Here is a 15,086-nt window from a genome sequence, read left to right on the forward strand (position 1 = left end):
AATATTTGTGTGATTTGTGTGTGCACTATAGTGTCTAGCCCATTTTTAGGATCTAATTCTCTAAGGCTTTCCCTTAAAAAAAAATAAAAAATAAAAAAAAAAAAAAATCTTGTGCTCTTTGGTGTCCGTTTTGTATGCCCAACTGGTTAAGAGTTAACAAACGATTAATCCGTTATTCCAGTGATCCTTCAATCTTTGCTTTGGAGAAAACATCCTTACTTTCTTCCAAATCCAATTATTCTCCAATGGATCCATCAGTTCCACCACTTGTTCCACCAGCTCCACCAGCACAACCGGTTGTCCCACCTGCTCTTAGAACTTTGAATGACTATTTTGCCCCTATCACAGCCAATTCATCCAATTGTATTGTTCTTCCTCCAGTCGGGCCTTAATTTGAGATTAGAGCCCATATCATCAACATATTGTCCAAATTCCATGGATTTGAGAGTGAACAACCTTATGTTCATTTAAGGAAGTTCCTAACCATTTGCAGTATTTTCAAAAATCAGCATTTAGATGACGAGGGTGTCAAATTGCATCTGTTTCCCCTGTCCTTAGATGATAAAGCTTCCTCATGGTTCAACTCTCTTCTTCCAAACTCCATTAGAACATGGGATGAACTTGTTAAAAAATTCATAAACAAGTTTTATCCAACACAAAAAACTGAGTTAATGAGAGATACCATAAGCACTTTCAAAGGGAAAAATGAAGAACAATTCTATCAAACTTGGGAGCGTTTTCATGATTTGTTTCTCAAATGCCCCCATCATGGCTTTGAGAAAGCACAATTGGTTCATTCTTTCTATAAAAGGGCTTTCTCCTACTAACCGAACCATGATTGAGTCAATGCACCAAGGAAAGTTCAAATCCCAAACTCCTGAAGAAGCTTATGCTTTCTTAGAAGAACTTGCTGAGAATGCCCAAAGTTGGAATTGGAACCCTTGTGATGACGAATTCTCTAGGAATGATCCCTCCAAAAGAACTTCTAATCCTTTTGAGATGAAACCCGAACCTGAATTCAAATCAATGATGCAAAGTCTAGTGGAAGGAGTCAAAGATTTGAATAAAAAATTTGATGCCTTTGCTCTTATGTTAACACCTGTATATGATTAATTAGGCATTTAATTGTCCTCTGGAGTTTTAGTAGAGACTTAGACATCACTTAAAACCCCCTAACAACTCCTAACTGTATTTGGAATTTCAAAACCAACTTACAGTAGCAAACAACCCGCTGAAAATAATAAAAATTAAAAATCAGTATTGGAGCCAGCTCCAAAAAAATGTGGAGCCGCCTCCACCCACATGGAGCCGCCTCCAATAAGGTGTGGAGCCGGCTCCACTCTAATGGAGCCGCCTCCATTGAAGGGTGGAGCTATCTCCACTCTTCCCAGCCTCCGTCTTCTCCAACGCCGGCTATTTTCTGTCTTTCTGATTGCCCTTTTTAAGGTTTCTAACCCACTGTTCTACGTCCCAAGCAATCCCAATTAATTGTATGACATAAATATGCATCTTTAACATGAATCAAACCATGCTTACATGCAAGGAAATCCAGATTTAAAATCAAGAACATAAACTAACCATAAAACAATTTTTAATTCAATAAGCATGCATATTGTTTTGATTCAATTCAAAAATACATATTAAATCAATTTTTAATATAATTAATTCCTGGAGACTACCTAGCATGCACAGAATATAGGTTTAAGGGAAGAAGTTAGAATAAAATTTGCCTTCAGTTTCAATTTTGAAACCTTATACCACCATCTCTGAGTTTTCCGATAGATTCCCGACTGCCGTCCAACGCCTCCGTTGTTCTTGGTTCTAACCCACAACCAACCTCTTCCTTCCTCCTTGGTCCGACCTTAAATCGACGGCTGAAACCCTAACCGGTTCTCTCTCTTTTCCTCCTAAGTCCTTCTTTGTTTCTCTCTGCCTCACTGTACGTGAATAGGGTTCTAAAACCCTTGGCAGAAACATAACTTATATATATATATATATAGGCTTATAAAAAAAACCTAATTATAATTCCAACCTACTTAAGTCGGTTAACCCAATTACATAAAAATAAAACCCTAACCTATAATTATACACATAAAACTAAAAACACGAAAATAAAACATTTAATCACAACAACATTTATATGAATTTTCACGTAAGCATTTAATAAAACAATTTATCAATTAATTCAATTAAATCACCAATTAAACAATTAACAATTAAACAAATACCATGAAGCCACATAAACACATAACCACGTAACCAACTAGAAATGCATAAGAAAGAAAAATTAAATTCCAATTATATCATTTTGAAAACTAGGGGTATTACAGGTGCCTTCATTGGAAACCATCATGAGGCTATAACTCGTCCACTAGGGGTAACCTAGTGGTTTAAGGCCTTATTGCATTTGGTAAATGCAATTGAAAGTAGCTTGTGAAAGTGACACATCTTTTTGTTAATAAAAGTAATATTTTTTGTGAACTTATCTATTTTTGCCTTTGTTTGCTAAAGGACTAGCAAATGCTTGTTTGTGGGTAGTTTGATAAGTACACAAAACGTATTATTTCATGCACCAAAATAAGCTTTTAATTAGACTTTCATATTATTTAAATATTCTTATATGCTTGTTTTGTGTTTTGTAAGTATTAATATATGAATGAGAAGAAAAGAAAAACAAAAGTCAGCTATATTGTGTATATGTGTGTGTAAATGAAGAAGAGAAATGAGGAGAGAGAAATAAGAAAAGAAAAGAAGAAAAAAAACAAGTCAACTATATTGTGTATATGTGTGTGCACGTGAAGAAGAGAAATATGGAGAGAGAAAGAAGAAAAGAAAAAAAAGAAAAAAGAAAGAAGTTAGCAAGGGTAGGTAGGAAGAAAAGGAAATGGTCAGTGAAGTGAGTAGTAGAAAGGTGGCGTGGAGAAATGAAGAAGAAATATGGGCAAAACCATCATCACATCATGCAAGTGGGTTACTACCTTTGGTTATAAATTGCATACTTCAGAAAGAGATAGGGGAGAGGTTTTTAGATAGTTTTTAGTTGTCATTGTAGTTTCTTTCTTTATGTAATTTTTATGCAAGCTTTTCTCATTCAATGCAAGATTTTTTCTTAAAGTTTTTCTTCTCATTTAATTTGATGCAAGTTAGTTTTATTTTTTATTATTGATTCTCACTTACTTATTTGATGGTTTTGTAGTAGTAATTTTATTTCAATCATTTGTGCCAAACTCCAAAATCAATATTTTAAAATTTTTTGTCTGGAAACAAAAGCTAACTTGAATGCGTGGTTCGACCCTACTTACCTTTAGACATTTTTAATTAAGTGGTTGTAGGCATTTTATCTTTGTGTAGAGTGTATTTGACAACGACAAGTCCATAAATACACGCCTATTAAATGTGATTATTGATAGTTGATGGATTGGGTTATATTTTTTAATTTGGCGATCTAATTGGGAGTATAGTACCAACGGGCCAGTGGCCTAACGATATCAGCCTCTTACATCCTAAAGGGAGGTCAGGGGTTCAAGTCTCAGAAGAGACAAGGGTGTGTCAGTACCAACTAGGGAAAAAAAAAAAAATGGGGACTATAGTTTTATACAATTGGATTTTGGTTTTCCAACTATTTGGTATGATTTAATTTTAACCAGTTTTATCTAAATTTCCATAATATGAAGGGAGACTTAGGTATGTTTATTTATAGAGAACCGTCTCCCCTTTTGTTGTTATATATAAGGGTTTTGAACCCTTATTCAGCCCTATCGAAGAACAACTCTCAGAATGGGGTAAATCACTCTAATGTTTTGCAGAATCACAAAGAATTCTAAGGCTATCATCCAAAATCTAAAGGTATATGTGCGTTAATTATCAATCAGGTACGAGATTAAATTACTCTTTAATTAATTATGGCATTCTTGATTTCTACATGTAAATTATTTGATTAAAACTCAACAATTTACATAAGAGCCGTGGTTATACTAGGGTTTAAATTTGTAGAAATCAAAATTGAAGAAATTAAATATATCATTTAAATTTATGTGCTCGTGTATATTGTCAGATTATTGTTTTCGGTTCACTGTTCTTTCTCGTCATGGATATTCGACATTATTCAAAATTGCATATGGGTTTCTCCCGTGCTGATCAATTCGTATTTTTGTTACCTGTTCATGTAGTATATAAATATAATGAATATATTACATATACAAAGTTAAGGCTTATGGATCAGCATGTCTTAATTGCGTGGACTTATTGCATGAGCATGATTGATTATAAATCAACTCATTAGTAGTACTTCGTGACCCGTGCATAAAATATAGGGCAAAGTACAGAAAACCCCCTTCGACTTGTAACCTTTTCCAGTAAACCTCCCTCGTCTAATTTTTTACCAAAGAACCCCTCTCGACTTGTAACCCTTTCCAATAAATCCTCCTTATTTAATTTTTTACCAAAGAACCCCCTCAACTATCTAAGGGGGTAAAAGAGTTAATATTTGGACCAAAATGCTATTTTATTTAAATCTTAATTTTTCTGAACTTCAAAAATTCATATCTCACAAACCGTACATCCAAATATTGCAAATAATATATGCACAAAAAACTTATAAAACAAAGATTCCAGAAATATAATATTTGTTTAACAAAACTTCATAATCTAAAAGAAATAGATAATATAAAAATCTACTGCAACAATATTATTTTATTTTATTTTTTATAAAATACTCGGGTTATTTGCAAGAAATTTTTTAGAATTATTCATTTTCATATGGAGTATAACATATAAAAAAAATTAGCTCAAATAGAGACCGAATATTCATTTTTATTTATTTTTTAAATGGTGAGTCTATAAAAAAATGAAAATACTTTGACGCAAAATATGATATCTCATGAAATTGATCTCTGTTGGGGCTAATTTTTTTATATTTTTAGCTCCATATGAAAATGAATAGTTCTAAAAATTTTCTTACAAATATTTCAAGTAAAATAAAATAAGATTGTTGGAGTAGTTTTTTAGATTGTCTATTTCTCTCTGGTTATGAAGGTTTGTTGTATAAATCTTATATTTTTGGAATACTTATTTTATAAGCTTTTCGTGCATATATTATTTATAATTTTTAAATATACAGTTTGTGAGATATGAATTTTTGAAGTTCGGGAGAATTAAGATTTAAATAAAAGGGCATTTTGGTCAAAATATCAAATCTTTTACCCCGTTCAGATAGTTGAAGGGTTCTTTGGTAAAAAATTAGACAAAGGGAATTTATTGAAAAAATGTTATAAGATTTGGTAAAAAAATTAAACAAGGGGAGTTTACTGAAAAATGTTGCAAGACGAGGGGGGTTTTCAGTACTTTGCCCTAAAATATATATGTCATGGTTTTATATGAAAATTGTGATCATGTTCTTTACTATTTCAATTTTGATGCATGGTTTGTATGTATATGTAGGTTGGCTATTTCTCCATTTATTAGACATTGATTAAATATTATATTACATGTATAAGGTATTGGTTTCTTTTGAAATTATGTTGCTTAAAGATTAAAATTGTTTATCTTGTTTCACGTGCTTAACAATGGAATGGAACAATTACTTTGTCTTGTGTGTATGTAATATAATCGTGTAGTATTTAATGATTTCATATATATTCTATATGGAACTTGAGAATCTAATTTATATGAAAATTTAACCAACTATCAAATTATTCAAGAATTTGATTTTTGTAGGATTCTAAAATATAATGAATCAAAGATTGTTTTAGAATCAAGTTGTTGGAAGATTCAAATTTGTTCAAGCTTAAATACTGTCCACACCTTACATGTTTTCTTTATGAAGTTTTTTCTAAAGGTACAGGTAACTTTTTAGTTAAATATGAGACTGTATGGCTATGTAACCACACCTTATGCCCAATGCTTTTATTGAGTAATTTTTTATACTTGTTCAATTTTAAGTTGAAAAACTTATAGGAGCTTGCGTGCCATAAACAATTATTATTGATCTGATTGATTTAAAGATTCAAGTTTAATTGTTTAATTTTAGGTTGAAAAATCTATGGGGACTTGCGTGCCATAAGCAAGTATTACTAATCTCATTGATTTAGATATTCAAGTTTTAATTGTTTAATTTTAGGTAAAAAAAACCTATGGGGCTTGCGTGTCATAAGCAATCAGTATTAACTTGATTGATTTAAAGAATCGAGTATTTTAAATTGTTTATTGAATATATAATATACATACATCAAGTATTTATAATTTTCTTTCAATTAAAGTATTTATAGAAAGAATTAAGAATTTTTGAATCTTGATTGATGTGCATGTTATTATATTGTTCACTTTAATTTCTTGATATGTATGAAGATACTTAATTTGATTTGTATTAAAGCCATTTATATTACAGTGAAATCAAGTGTTCCATAATATTTGGGTTTAGTTTATATGCATTATAAAGAAATTGTTGAACTTAAATAAATGGAACTTCTGCAATATAAGTTCTTCCTTAGAGTTTAGAAAGACAGGTAAAGTGACCGTTTCAAAGGTGGTAGCCAAAGTGGTTGATACCTGCCAAAAGGTGACACACTCATGGAAGTTATTATTTTTTGAAATTTTAAGCCATTGGTCTTGTTGAGATCTAACAGTGCACTTACCTACACGAGGGCATTTGTTCTGCCAAAAGGTGATCAATGTCTTAGTATGTGATAAGTGAGTACAATATTTGAGAGTGCTTGAATTATAACTAAATAATTCTCTTGCCAAAAGGTAGTGGAAGTGTTTAGCAATAATTTAAGTATAATCAAATAGGTCTATGTGCGATTTTATCGCAAGTTTGGGGGGTAAAGTAAAATCTAAATTTTTGCCAAAATGTGAATTTTTTTTTTTTTTTTTTAAATTTTTTTATAGCATTTTATCTGTTCCTGGAGGATGGACGGTTTTTGCACATAGTAAAACGCCATGAGAAATTCGGCTTAAAACCCCAAGCACGAATTAAAGTAATAATCCCTAAAACTTTGACATATTATTTTATATGTTGTTTATATGGTATTATTTAATATAACATTTATTTAGGTTACAGATGCTTCCGCAATTTAAAGATAGTTCATAGGGATTGAACCATTAAATGGTTAAAATAATATTACCTAGAAGACATGTTTTGATATTATAGTGGGTTTCTTGGATTATGAGTCTGTGTTTTTTGAGGAAGAAACCCATATACCCATTGCAAAGTCTTCTTAGGTTGAAAAGTTATTGCAATTTTTAGGTGGACTAAAGGTACTACCATGCCATTAGGTTAATTTATGCTTCTATCGGTGATACTATTCAGGGTGGTATTCTGGATTTTGATACTGCTAAGGAACTTCTTAATTTAATCAAGAAAAAGTTAATAGGCACTAAGAAGCAACTGCAATACTATCATTTGACATGATTTATGTTAGTTAGATATGATGGCAATAGTTCAGTGACGGATTACATCTATAAGATGTGCAAGCTGGTTAATGATCTGAGATAGTAGGGAATCATATTTGATGATAAATTATTAGTCCACTTGGTAATCTAATCTCCCTCCTTTTTTTTTTTTTTTTTTTTTAAGGGGAATTATAATTCACAAGAAGTTAAATGTGGTATTAACCAACTGTTAGCACTTTATGTGATTGAAGGGGAGTGACTCAAGGGTGTTAAAATTGAGTCAGCTCATCTTGTCGTGACAACAAGAATAGTTTCAAGATGGAACTAGGTGGCAAGAAAGTGTATAAGTCTAAAAAGAATAACGAAAGGCAGAACAATACATGAAAAAACATTGATCATGAAATGATAAATGTTGGTTCTGTAGAAATAAAATGATCGACATTAAAAGAAAAAAAGGTTATTGTGGTGAAAAAGAAAAACAAAGCATGAAAGAAAATTGTCATGTTAATTTTTGAGCCTATCTTGGTAAAAGTATAGGTATAGACATGGTGGATGGATTCGGGTGTGATCCTACCTGCTTCGTGTTTTTCAATAAACTTAATGTTTTTCGAATTAAAACGTGCTAGGGTTAGAGATGATTCATCTATGCTATGCATTTGGTATTGGGGAATGTTTTTCGAAAGAAACTTGAATGCTTGGTCAAGGATGGTATTATTGGACCACTAAAATTTTCAGATTATGATTAATGTGTTGACTATGTCGATGGGAAGATGTAGTAGAAACACAATTTTGAGGCTAATCGGTTATTTGGTCTTTTGGACTATATTTATACCAAAATTTATGGTCCATTTTCTATTGTAGCTCGAGTGCAGTAAAGGTATTGCATTGTCTTCATTGATGGGTTCTTAATGTATGATTGTGTACTTAATTCACCAGAAGTCCAAAGCACTTGATGTGTGTAAAATATACCAAATTAAAGTTGAAAGTTGTTGGGTATAGTGATTATGGTTTTAAGATCGGACTTAGGTGGTGAGTTTTATTGGGAGGATGGTAAGAAGGGTATAAATCGTAGTATTTTCAGTACATACTTAAAGAATAGGGCATTGTGTCACAGTAAACCATTCCTAGTTCTCTTGAAAAAATAAAATTGCAAAAAATATAAAGTGTAGGGTTGTCTTATGGAGACAGAGTTATATAATGCAGATATCAAGGAGCTTGATACTCAAACTATCAATGATTATTTTATTGGGCATCTTGAAAGATTAAAGGATTCGAGATTTTATTATCCTATAGACCTATGGAGATTATTGGAATATGTTATGCATATTTAATGATAGTGGTGAATTCGGTGGAAGTTTAAGATATTGTAGTTTCTTTTGCAGAAAAGTATTTTCAGCAACTATTCTATTTATTTCAGACTTCATTCTACTTTCTTTAGTAGTTTCAGTTAAAGCTCATACTCCCACTCTTTCAGTTATTCCCACTCAATTAGTTATTTATCCTTTGTAGGCTTTTCTTTTAGTTTCCAATCTAGTTCCTAAGTCTGTTTAGCTTAGGAGATTTTTTAGAGCTTGGAAGTGTATTGTAATTGGTGATTTTGAGGTGTATGATGTATATAAGACAAAATTGATGGCTAGGTTCTTAAACAAAAGTTAAGTGTTGATTTATTTGAGATTTTTTTCTCCAGTTTCATTAAAGGACTCTTTAAGAGTCATTCATTCATTATTGCTCATTTATGGCTTAAGCAAGTTTTATAGCAGTGGTATTTGAACTTTGATATAGTGATTGTTAATTGTAAATTCAAAGAGAATGTTATGGATAAATGCATATACCTCAAGTTCAGAGGGAGTCATTTTGTTTTTCTTGCTCTATATGTTGATAATATTTTGCTAGGTAGCAATAACATTCATGTGACACATGATATTGAGAATTCATGTAAAGTTTTTGACATGAAGGACATGGGGTAGGCAGAGTATGTCCTTGGCATTAAGGTCCATAGAGATCACACTACTAGCATACTTGGACTTTCTCTAAAGGTTTATATTAATGAGTATATGGAAAAATTTTAAGGGTGACCAAGCGTAGTAAGCTCATTGACCTAAAATATATTTTCAAGCTTGAGAAGGTTAAAGGTTTAAGTGCTATTAAGATTTCTCCATATGGTTATAGAAATATTGTTTCAGATCGTCTCATTAAAGGTCTTCAGCCGAAGATAATAAAGTATTTATAAAGCATGTGATTCGGATAGGTGTTCGAGAGTCATTATGTTATGAAGTCTGATCGGTTGATCAACTAACATCAACCTTCGCAATAGCACGAATCATTATAAAATAGGGCTATTGGTCGGGTAAGTCGAACCACTGGGACTGCGCTAGTCTAATACAACCTAAATGTCTAGAATCATTCTTAGAATGATGAAGGGTTTATAGAGGTTTTGTTGGATGTCACTTAAGCTAGGAAATTAAAAGTGCATAAAACAATAAATTGCAAGAATTCAAGGGAGTGAAGTACAAGTAAAAAAGGCTAGGGAAATGAATCCACCTCCATCCCTATACACATGCTAGGTTAAGATTAATTTAAGGGAAAAACAACATATATGATAGTCATGATACATAACAATACTAGGTTGCTATAATATCCTCAAGAAGTTCATTCAAATAGAAAGGCAAGAATAAACCATCAAAGGTTCACATGATCAACTACCTAAACTAAAATGTAGCTTAGAACATGCTTACTAAGTCAAGGATTATCAAGCCCTAATTTAAATGGTGAATGCACATAAAGCTAAGAATCAAGTATAGACCATCAAAGGGAAACCCTACGCCATGAACTATCTAGGTTCTCCAACTCCATGCCATTAAAACCATTCCATGATCTAACTTCCATTGTCACCATGGAAGTGCAAGCAATATGATTAAGAAAAGTAACCATCCAAAACAAGATGAATAACTCACAATAATCATTTATAAACATTCAACATTCATTACAACAAAAATGAGGCTCTTGATCATGGAGAGACTATCAAAAATACATTGTAATCCCCAAAAATAAACTATACTAACACATGCTTACAAGGGAGGGGTTTCATCACCTCCCTAGATGAGGTTTAGTTGCCCATTGGTGAGCTAGAAGAAGGAAGAAGCATCATCCTCATCTCCATTTTCGTGCACCTCTTTGGAGCTTGAAGAACACCTCTTTCTTGCTCCCCCCTCTCTCCTTTATCTTGCTAGAATATATGATAATGTAAAGTGTGTGGCCTCCCTCTCTCTTATCAAGCTCAAGTCAAGGCTCTCTCTCCTCCAAGGAACACCTCCAACCATTTCATAAAGAAGGAAGATGGCATTGAGGAAACCAATGTGCAAGTGGCTGAAATTAAGCCATTTCCGAGTGCAATCTGCCAGAATTTCGAGCACTCGAAGGGTGGTCTCGAGCACTCTAAATTAGTGTAATGTGCAACATGCTCTTCTTGCTTAGCACTGACCTACTTTGGTAAAACGGCTATAACTTTGTGCCCCAAACTCTGAATGATGATCTGTTTGAAGATTTGGAGAGCTGATTCAGTGCTTTAAAAACTTCATGTTTTGATGAAGACCCAATTCTCAAGTCTGGTTGGTCGAAAATGGGGAGAAAGGCAGTACTTCAGTGCTGCCAGGCAGTTCTGCACACCTCTGTTAAGAAGATCATAACTCTCTGCTCCGAACTCCGAATGATGAACCGCTTGAAGATTTGGAAAGCTGATTCAGAGTTCTAAATCTTTTATGTTATGATGGAAGTCCAGTTCTTGGGTTTGAAAGGTCAAAAATGGCGACAAAAGTTAGGTTCTACTGCTGCCAGAATTTCAGAATTGGCACCATTTTTGTTCAAAATTCCACAAGGCATCATTTTTGCTTCCTTTTTGCACTTTAACCTGAAAATGTACAAAAACATGCAAATGGAGTTAATCAACATAAAATAATCAATTAATGGACTTTGTTAATGTAATTTAGGGCGCTTGAATATACAGTATTCAGCGCTTATCAATGTTCGATATTTCTTTTATATTATTACATTGCAGTTAGTTTCTTTATGCCTTGTGGTGACAATTATTTTTTCTCCAGTTTACACCTTATGGTGATAGTTATTTACATCCAAAATAAAGTTATGATACGTCATTATTATTATCTTAATATATATGGTTTATGCACGTGCTATTATGTTTGTCTGAGAGTGGTATTTCACTCATGAGATTGTTTGGGCTAGATGTGAGATTGACATCACATCGGTAAATCCAAAATAATTATTAAAGGTTGTTTGGAAGTGATATTTCACTCATGCGGTTGTTTGGGCTAGATATGAGATTGATACCATATCGGTAAATCCAAACATAAGATTTGTCTGGGAGTGGTATTTCACTCATGAGGTTGTTTGGACTAAATGTGAGATTGACACCACATTGGTAAATCCAAACATAAATATTAAAGTTTGCCTATGGGAGTGTGAAACACTCCATGAGGATAGCTTGAGTTAGACATGGGATTGGCTCCATATTGCTAAACCCTTACACTGAACTGAAGTTTGGCAGTTTGCTGTAATATGTTCAGGTGACATACCGCAATAGTATGAAGCAGGACGGATAATGAGGTGTGCATTTAGACCACAAGCAGTTTGCACATCTCATGAAATACGGTAAAAACCACTATATTTGCTTGAATCCGAGATGGAATCGGTTTTGAGATCATGGAACTGTTTAGACTAATATATTACTTGTCTACGCATTCATGATCCACTATTGAGGAAGTCTATAGAGCAGAGTGTTCTAAAGTATCAATCCATATATTTCGATAATTGTATTTTTATAAAACAAATTACGTGACCACTCGACTTTTCTAAAATGTGTTGTAATCCATAGTGCCATTTATATATATATATATATATATATATATATATATATATTTTTTTTTTTATATAAAACTCGGAGTGCATGGACCAAGTGGGAGATTGTTGGAAATTTTTATCTATACATAATAAAAATTATTTTATGGTTTAATACACTGCGTTTTCTAAAATAGGATTGCAATGTGATTATTGATAATTGATAGATCAGGTTGTACTTTCTAATTTGATGGTTTAATTGGGAATAGAGTTTTATACAGTTGGATTGTGATTTTCCAACTATTTGGTATGATTTAATTCTAACCATTTATATCTAAGTTTCCATGATAGGAAGGGATGCTTAGGTATGTTTATTTGTGGAGAAGCTGTCCCCCCTGTTGTTGTTATATATAAGAGTTTAAACCCTTATTAAGCCCTATCGAAAGACAATTCTTAGAAGGGGGTAAATCACTCTAATGTTTTGCAGGATCACAAAGAACTCTAAAGCTATTCTCCAAAATTTAAAGGTATATGTACGTTAATTATCAATTAGGTATGAGATTAAATTACTCTTTAATTAATTGTAATATTCTTGATTTCTTCGTATAAATTATTTGATTAAAAACCAACATTATATTCTCCTGCATATGAAGGCTTACTTTCTCACTTTATTTAGAAATTCTATTACAAATCTTCTGCATTGATACAAACACAAACGTTACCACGAAAGATAGCAAACTATAAAGAATTACTCATTGACATTGCATTCATTAGCTATGCTTGATCAGAGCAGCATAAGATGGTGATGGAGCAATCGGAGGCGTTCGTGGATGATCAGACGTTACCTGCGCCGTAGAATTATCAACACGACAAGGTATGTAGCGGTTTTTCTGTTCTGGTGGGCATGGTTGTTGCTTTGTGAAGAAGGAATCACACTCTTCTTTACTTCTCTGTGATGGAAGATCTAAAATGCAATTCATATTTACATCAAGCACATTTCTCATAATCAACTTTCTGCATTCCGGTCCAACCTGCGTAAAGTAGTTGTTGTTCAAGGTAAGCTTGTACAAGTTCTTGAGCCTGCACACTATCTCCGGTACCTCCCCGTATAACCGGTTAAAAGACAAGTTCAGCAGCTCCATCTTTTCCAGGCAACCGAAAGAAAATGGTATCCCACCTGTCAACTGGTTGAGGCTGGCGTCGAAAATGGTCACTTTCTTCAACAACCCAATCTCGTGCGGAAGGCAGCCAGACAACCGGTTGTTCAGAAACAGCACCTCAATCAACGTGTTCGAAGCTAGGCCGATGCTTTTCGGGATTGGACCGGTAAATTGGTTGTTTGCTAAGGTGAGATAAAGCACCGGAGTGCTGCCTAGGCTGTCCGGTAGGTATCCACAGAAATAGTTGTTGTTGAGGAAGAGAACGTCGAGGTCGAGTTTGAATACCTGTGGTGGTAATGTACCGGTAAGTTGGTTGAACCTAAGGTCCAAGAAGGTCAAGTTGGTGGCGCCGAGGATCTCGTTTGGAAATGATCCAGTGAGCATGTTGTTGCTCAAGTCAAGCTCGAAGAAATATGGGAGTGTGGCAACTTTGGCGGGAATGGGACCGGTGAAGGTGTTGGAGTTGGCGTGGAAGAAGACTAGGTCTTCGAGGGCTTCAATGAAGTCATTGACATTGAGTAGATTGCCGTCGAAGTAGAAGCCGTTGAACTTGACACCAGCAACTCGGAACCTGTCGGTTGAATTGATTTTGCCGCAGATGAAGCCTTTGTATTTAGAGCTGTCTGTGCAGATACCTCTGCCTTGCCAAGTCTTTGTAATGCCTAGTGGGTCCCGAGTTATTCTGTTCTTGAATTTTTGGATACTGCGGATGTCCCTTAAGAGTTCAGGTGCAACGCAGGGCGGCGGCGGTGGAGGGGGAGGGAGTGAGCATTCTGGTTTTGGAGGGTGAGGAGTGTAATATCTTTCTAGGGGTTTTCTAATGTTTTGGGTAGCTGAACTAGTAGTATAACGATCTGCTAGTTGGAAGACTAAAAAGTTGAGAAGTAGAAAAGCAGCTGAAAAATAGAGGTTCCCCATCTCTCTCTCTCTCTCCTCTTTCTCTCTCTCTATATCTCTTCCAACTGCAAGTGATGGCAATTCCAGGAAGAAAAAAAAAAAAAAAAAAAGAGGTAGTAATATAGGGGAACACAAATGAAGTCACTGCTCACTAAAAAGTGAAAAAAACAGACAAGAAAAATGTGATGATACAGATGGTATTAGACTACCTTCCTCGATACGATGATGGCCTCATGTGGACGAAAAAGCTTTTCCCTTCAATTTTCTTTCTTTTCCACCCATCTATTCGCACGGGTCCTACTGGTAAAGCAGTGGAAATTGATGATGAAGATGATGATACAAGAAGTTTTACATGTGTTTTCTCACTTAAAAAGTCCAATTGCTATCATTCTACACCTAGAATTTTCTCCACAACCAATCAATACATTGACTTGACAATAGTTGAACTACAATTCACGTACATGATTTTATCCCTATAAACCAACATTGATGACATTCGTACCACACAACATTACATTGCGTAAAACAAAAGTCACTAGTTCCCAAGCTTTGTTATATGTTCCTTTCTTGTTTGCTCAACGCCCTGTGACCCAAGTCATAATTTTTTTCAATGGGTGTCGCTCTCATATTCTGTACACGTTTTCACTCTCCCTCTTACTATGTGTGATTTAGATTTTTCAACTTTCATACTCCCTCTCCCGTCTTACGACTAGGGCTGATCACGGATCGGATCAAATTGGTTCAGTTTTAGATAAAATTTAAACTAATGGTCCTCACAGATTGGCTAAA

At 33.9% G+C, this 15,086-nt stretch overlaps 1 protein-coding gene and 1 pseudogene across 1 annotated transcript; both read right to left on the bottom strand.

Moving 5' to 3' along the window:
- Positions 1 to 678: 678 nt before the first annotated feature.
- LOC132267874 (small nucleolar RNA R71) lies at positions 679 to 775 on the bottom strand (annotated as a pseudogene).
- A 12,113-nt stretch (positions 776 to 12,888) lies between these two features.
- LOC132266920 (uncharacterized protein At4g06744-like) lies at positions 12,889 to 14,525 on the bottom strand. The gene has a single exon (XM_059767938.1). It carries the CDS (start codon positions 14,316 to 14,318, stop codon positions 13,011 to 13,013), a length of 1,308 nt encoding a protein of 435 aa, XP_059623921.1. The 5' UTR covers positions 14,319 to 14,525; the 3' UTR covers positions 12,889 to 13,010.
- Positions 14,526 to 15,086: the final 561 nt, after the last annotated feature.

Source organism: Cornus florida, unplaced genomic scaffold (assembly GCF_030987335.1).
Source record: "Cornus florida cultivar Cherokee Brave unplaced genomic scaffold, ASM3098733v1 CherokeeBrave_3.0.0_Hap2_Chr07, whole genome shotgun sequence".
NCBI lineage: Eukaryota > Viridiplantae > Streptophyta > Magnoliopsida > Cornales > Cornaceae > Cornus > Cornus florida.

Bases quoted from the DNA above. Each gene is read 5' to 3' on its own strand.
- LOC132266920 (XM_059767938.1), bottom strand. From the start codon at position 14,318: ATGGGGAACCTCTATTTTTCAGCTGCTTTTCTACTTCTCAACTTTTTA.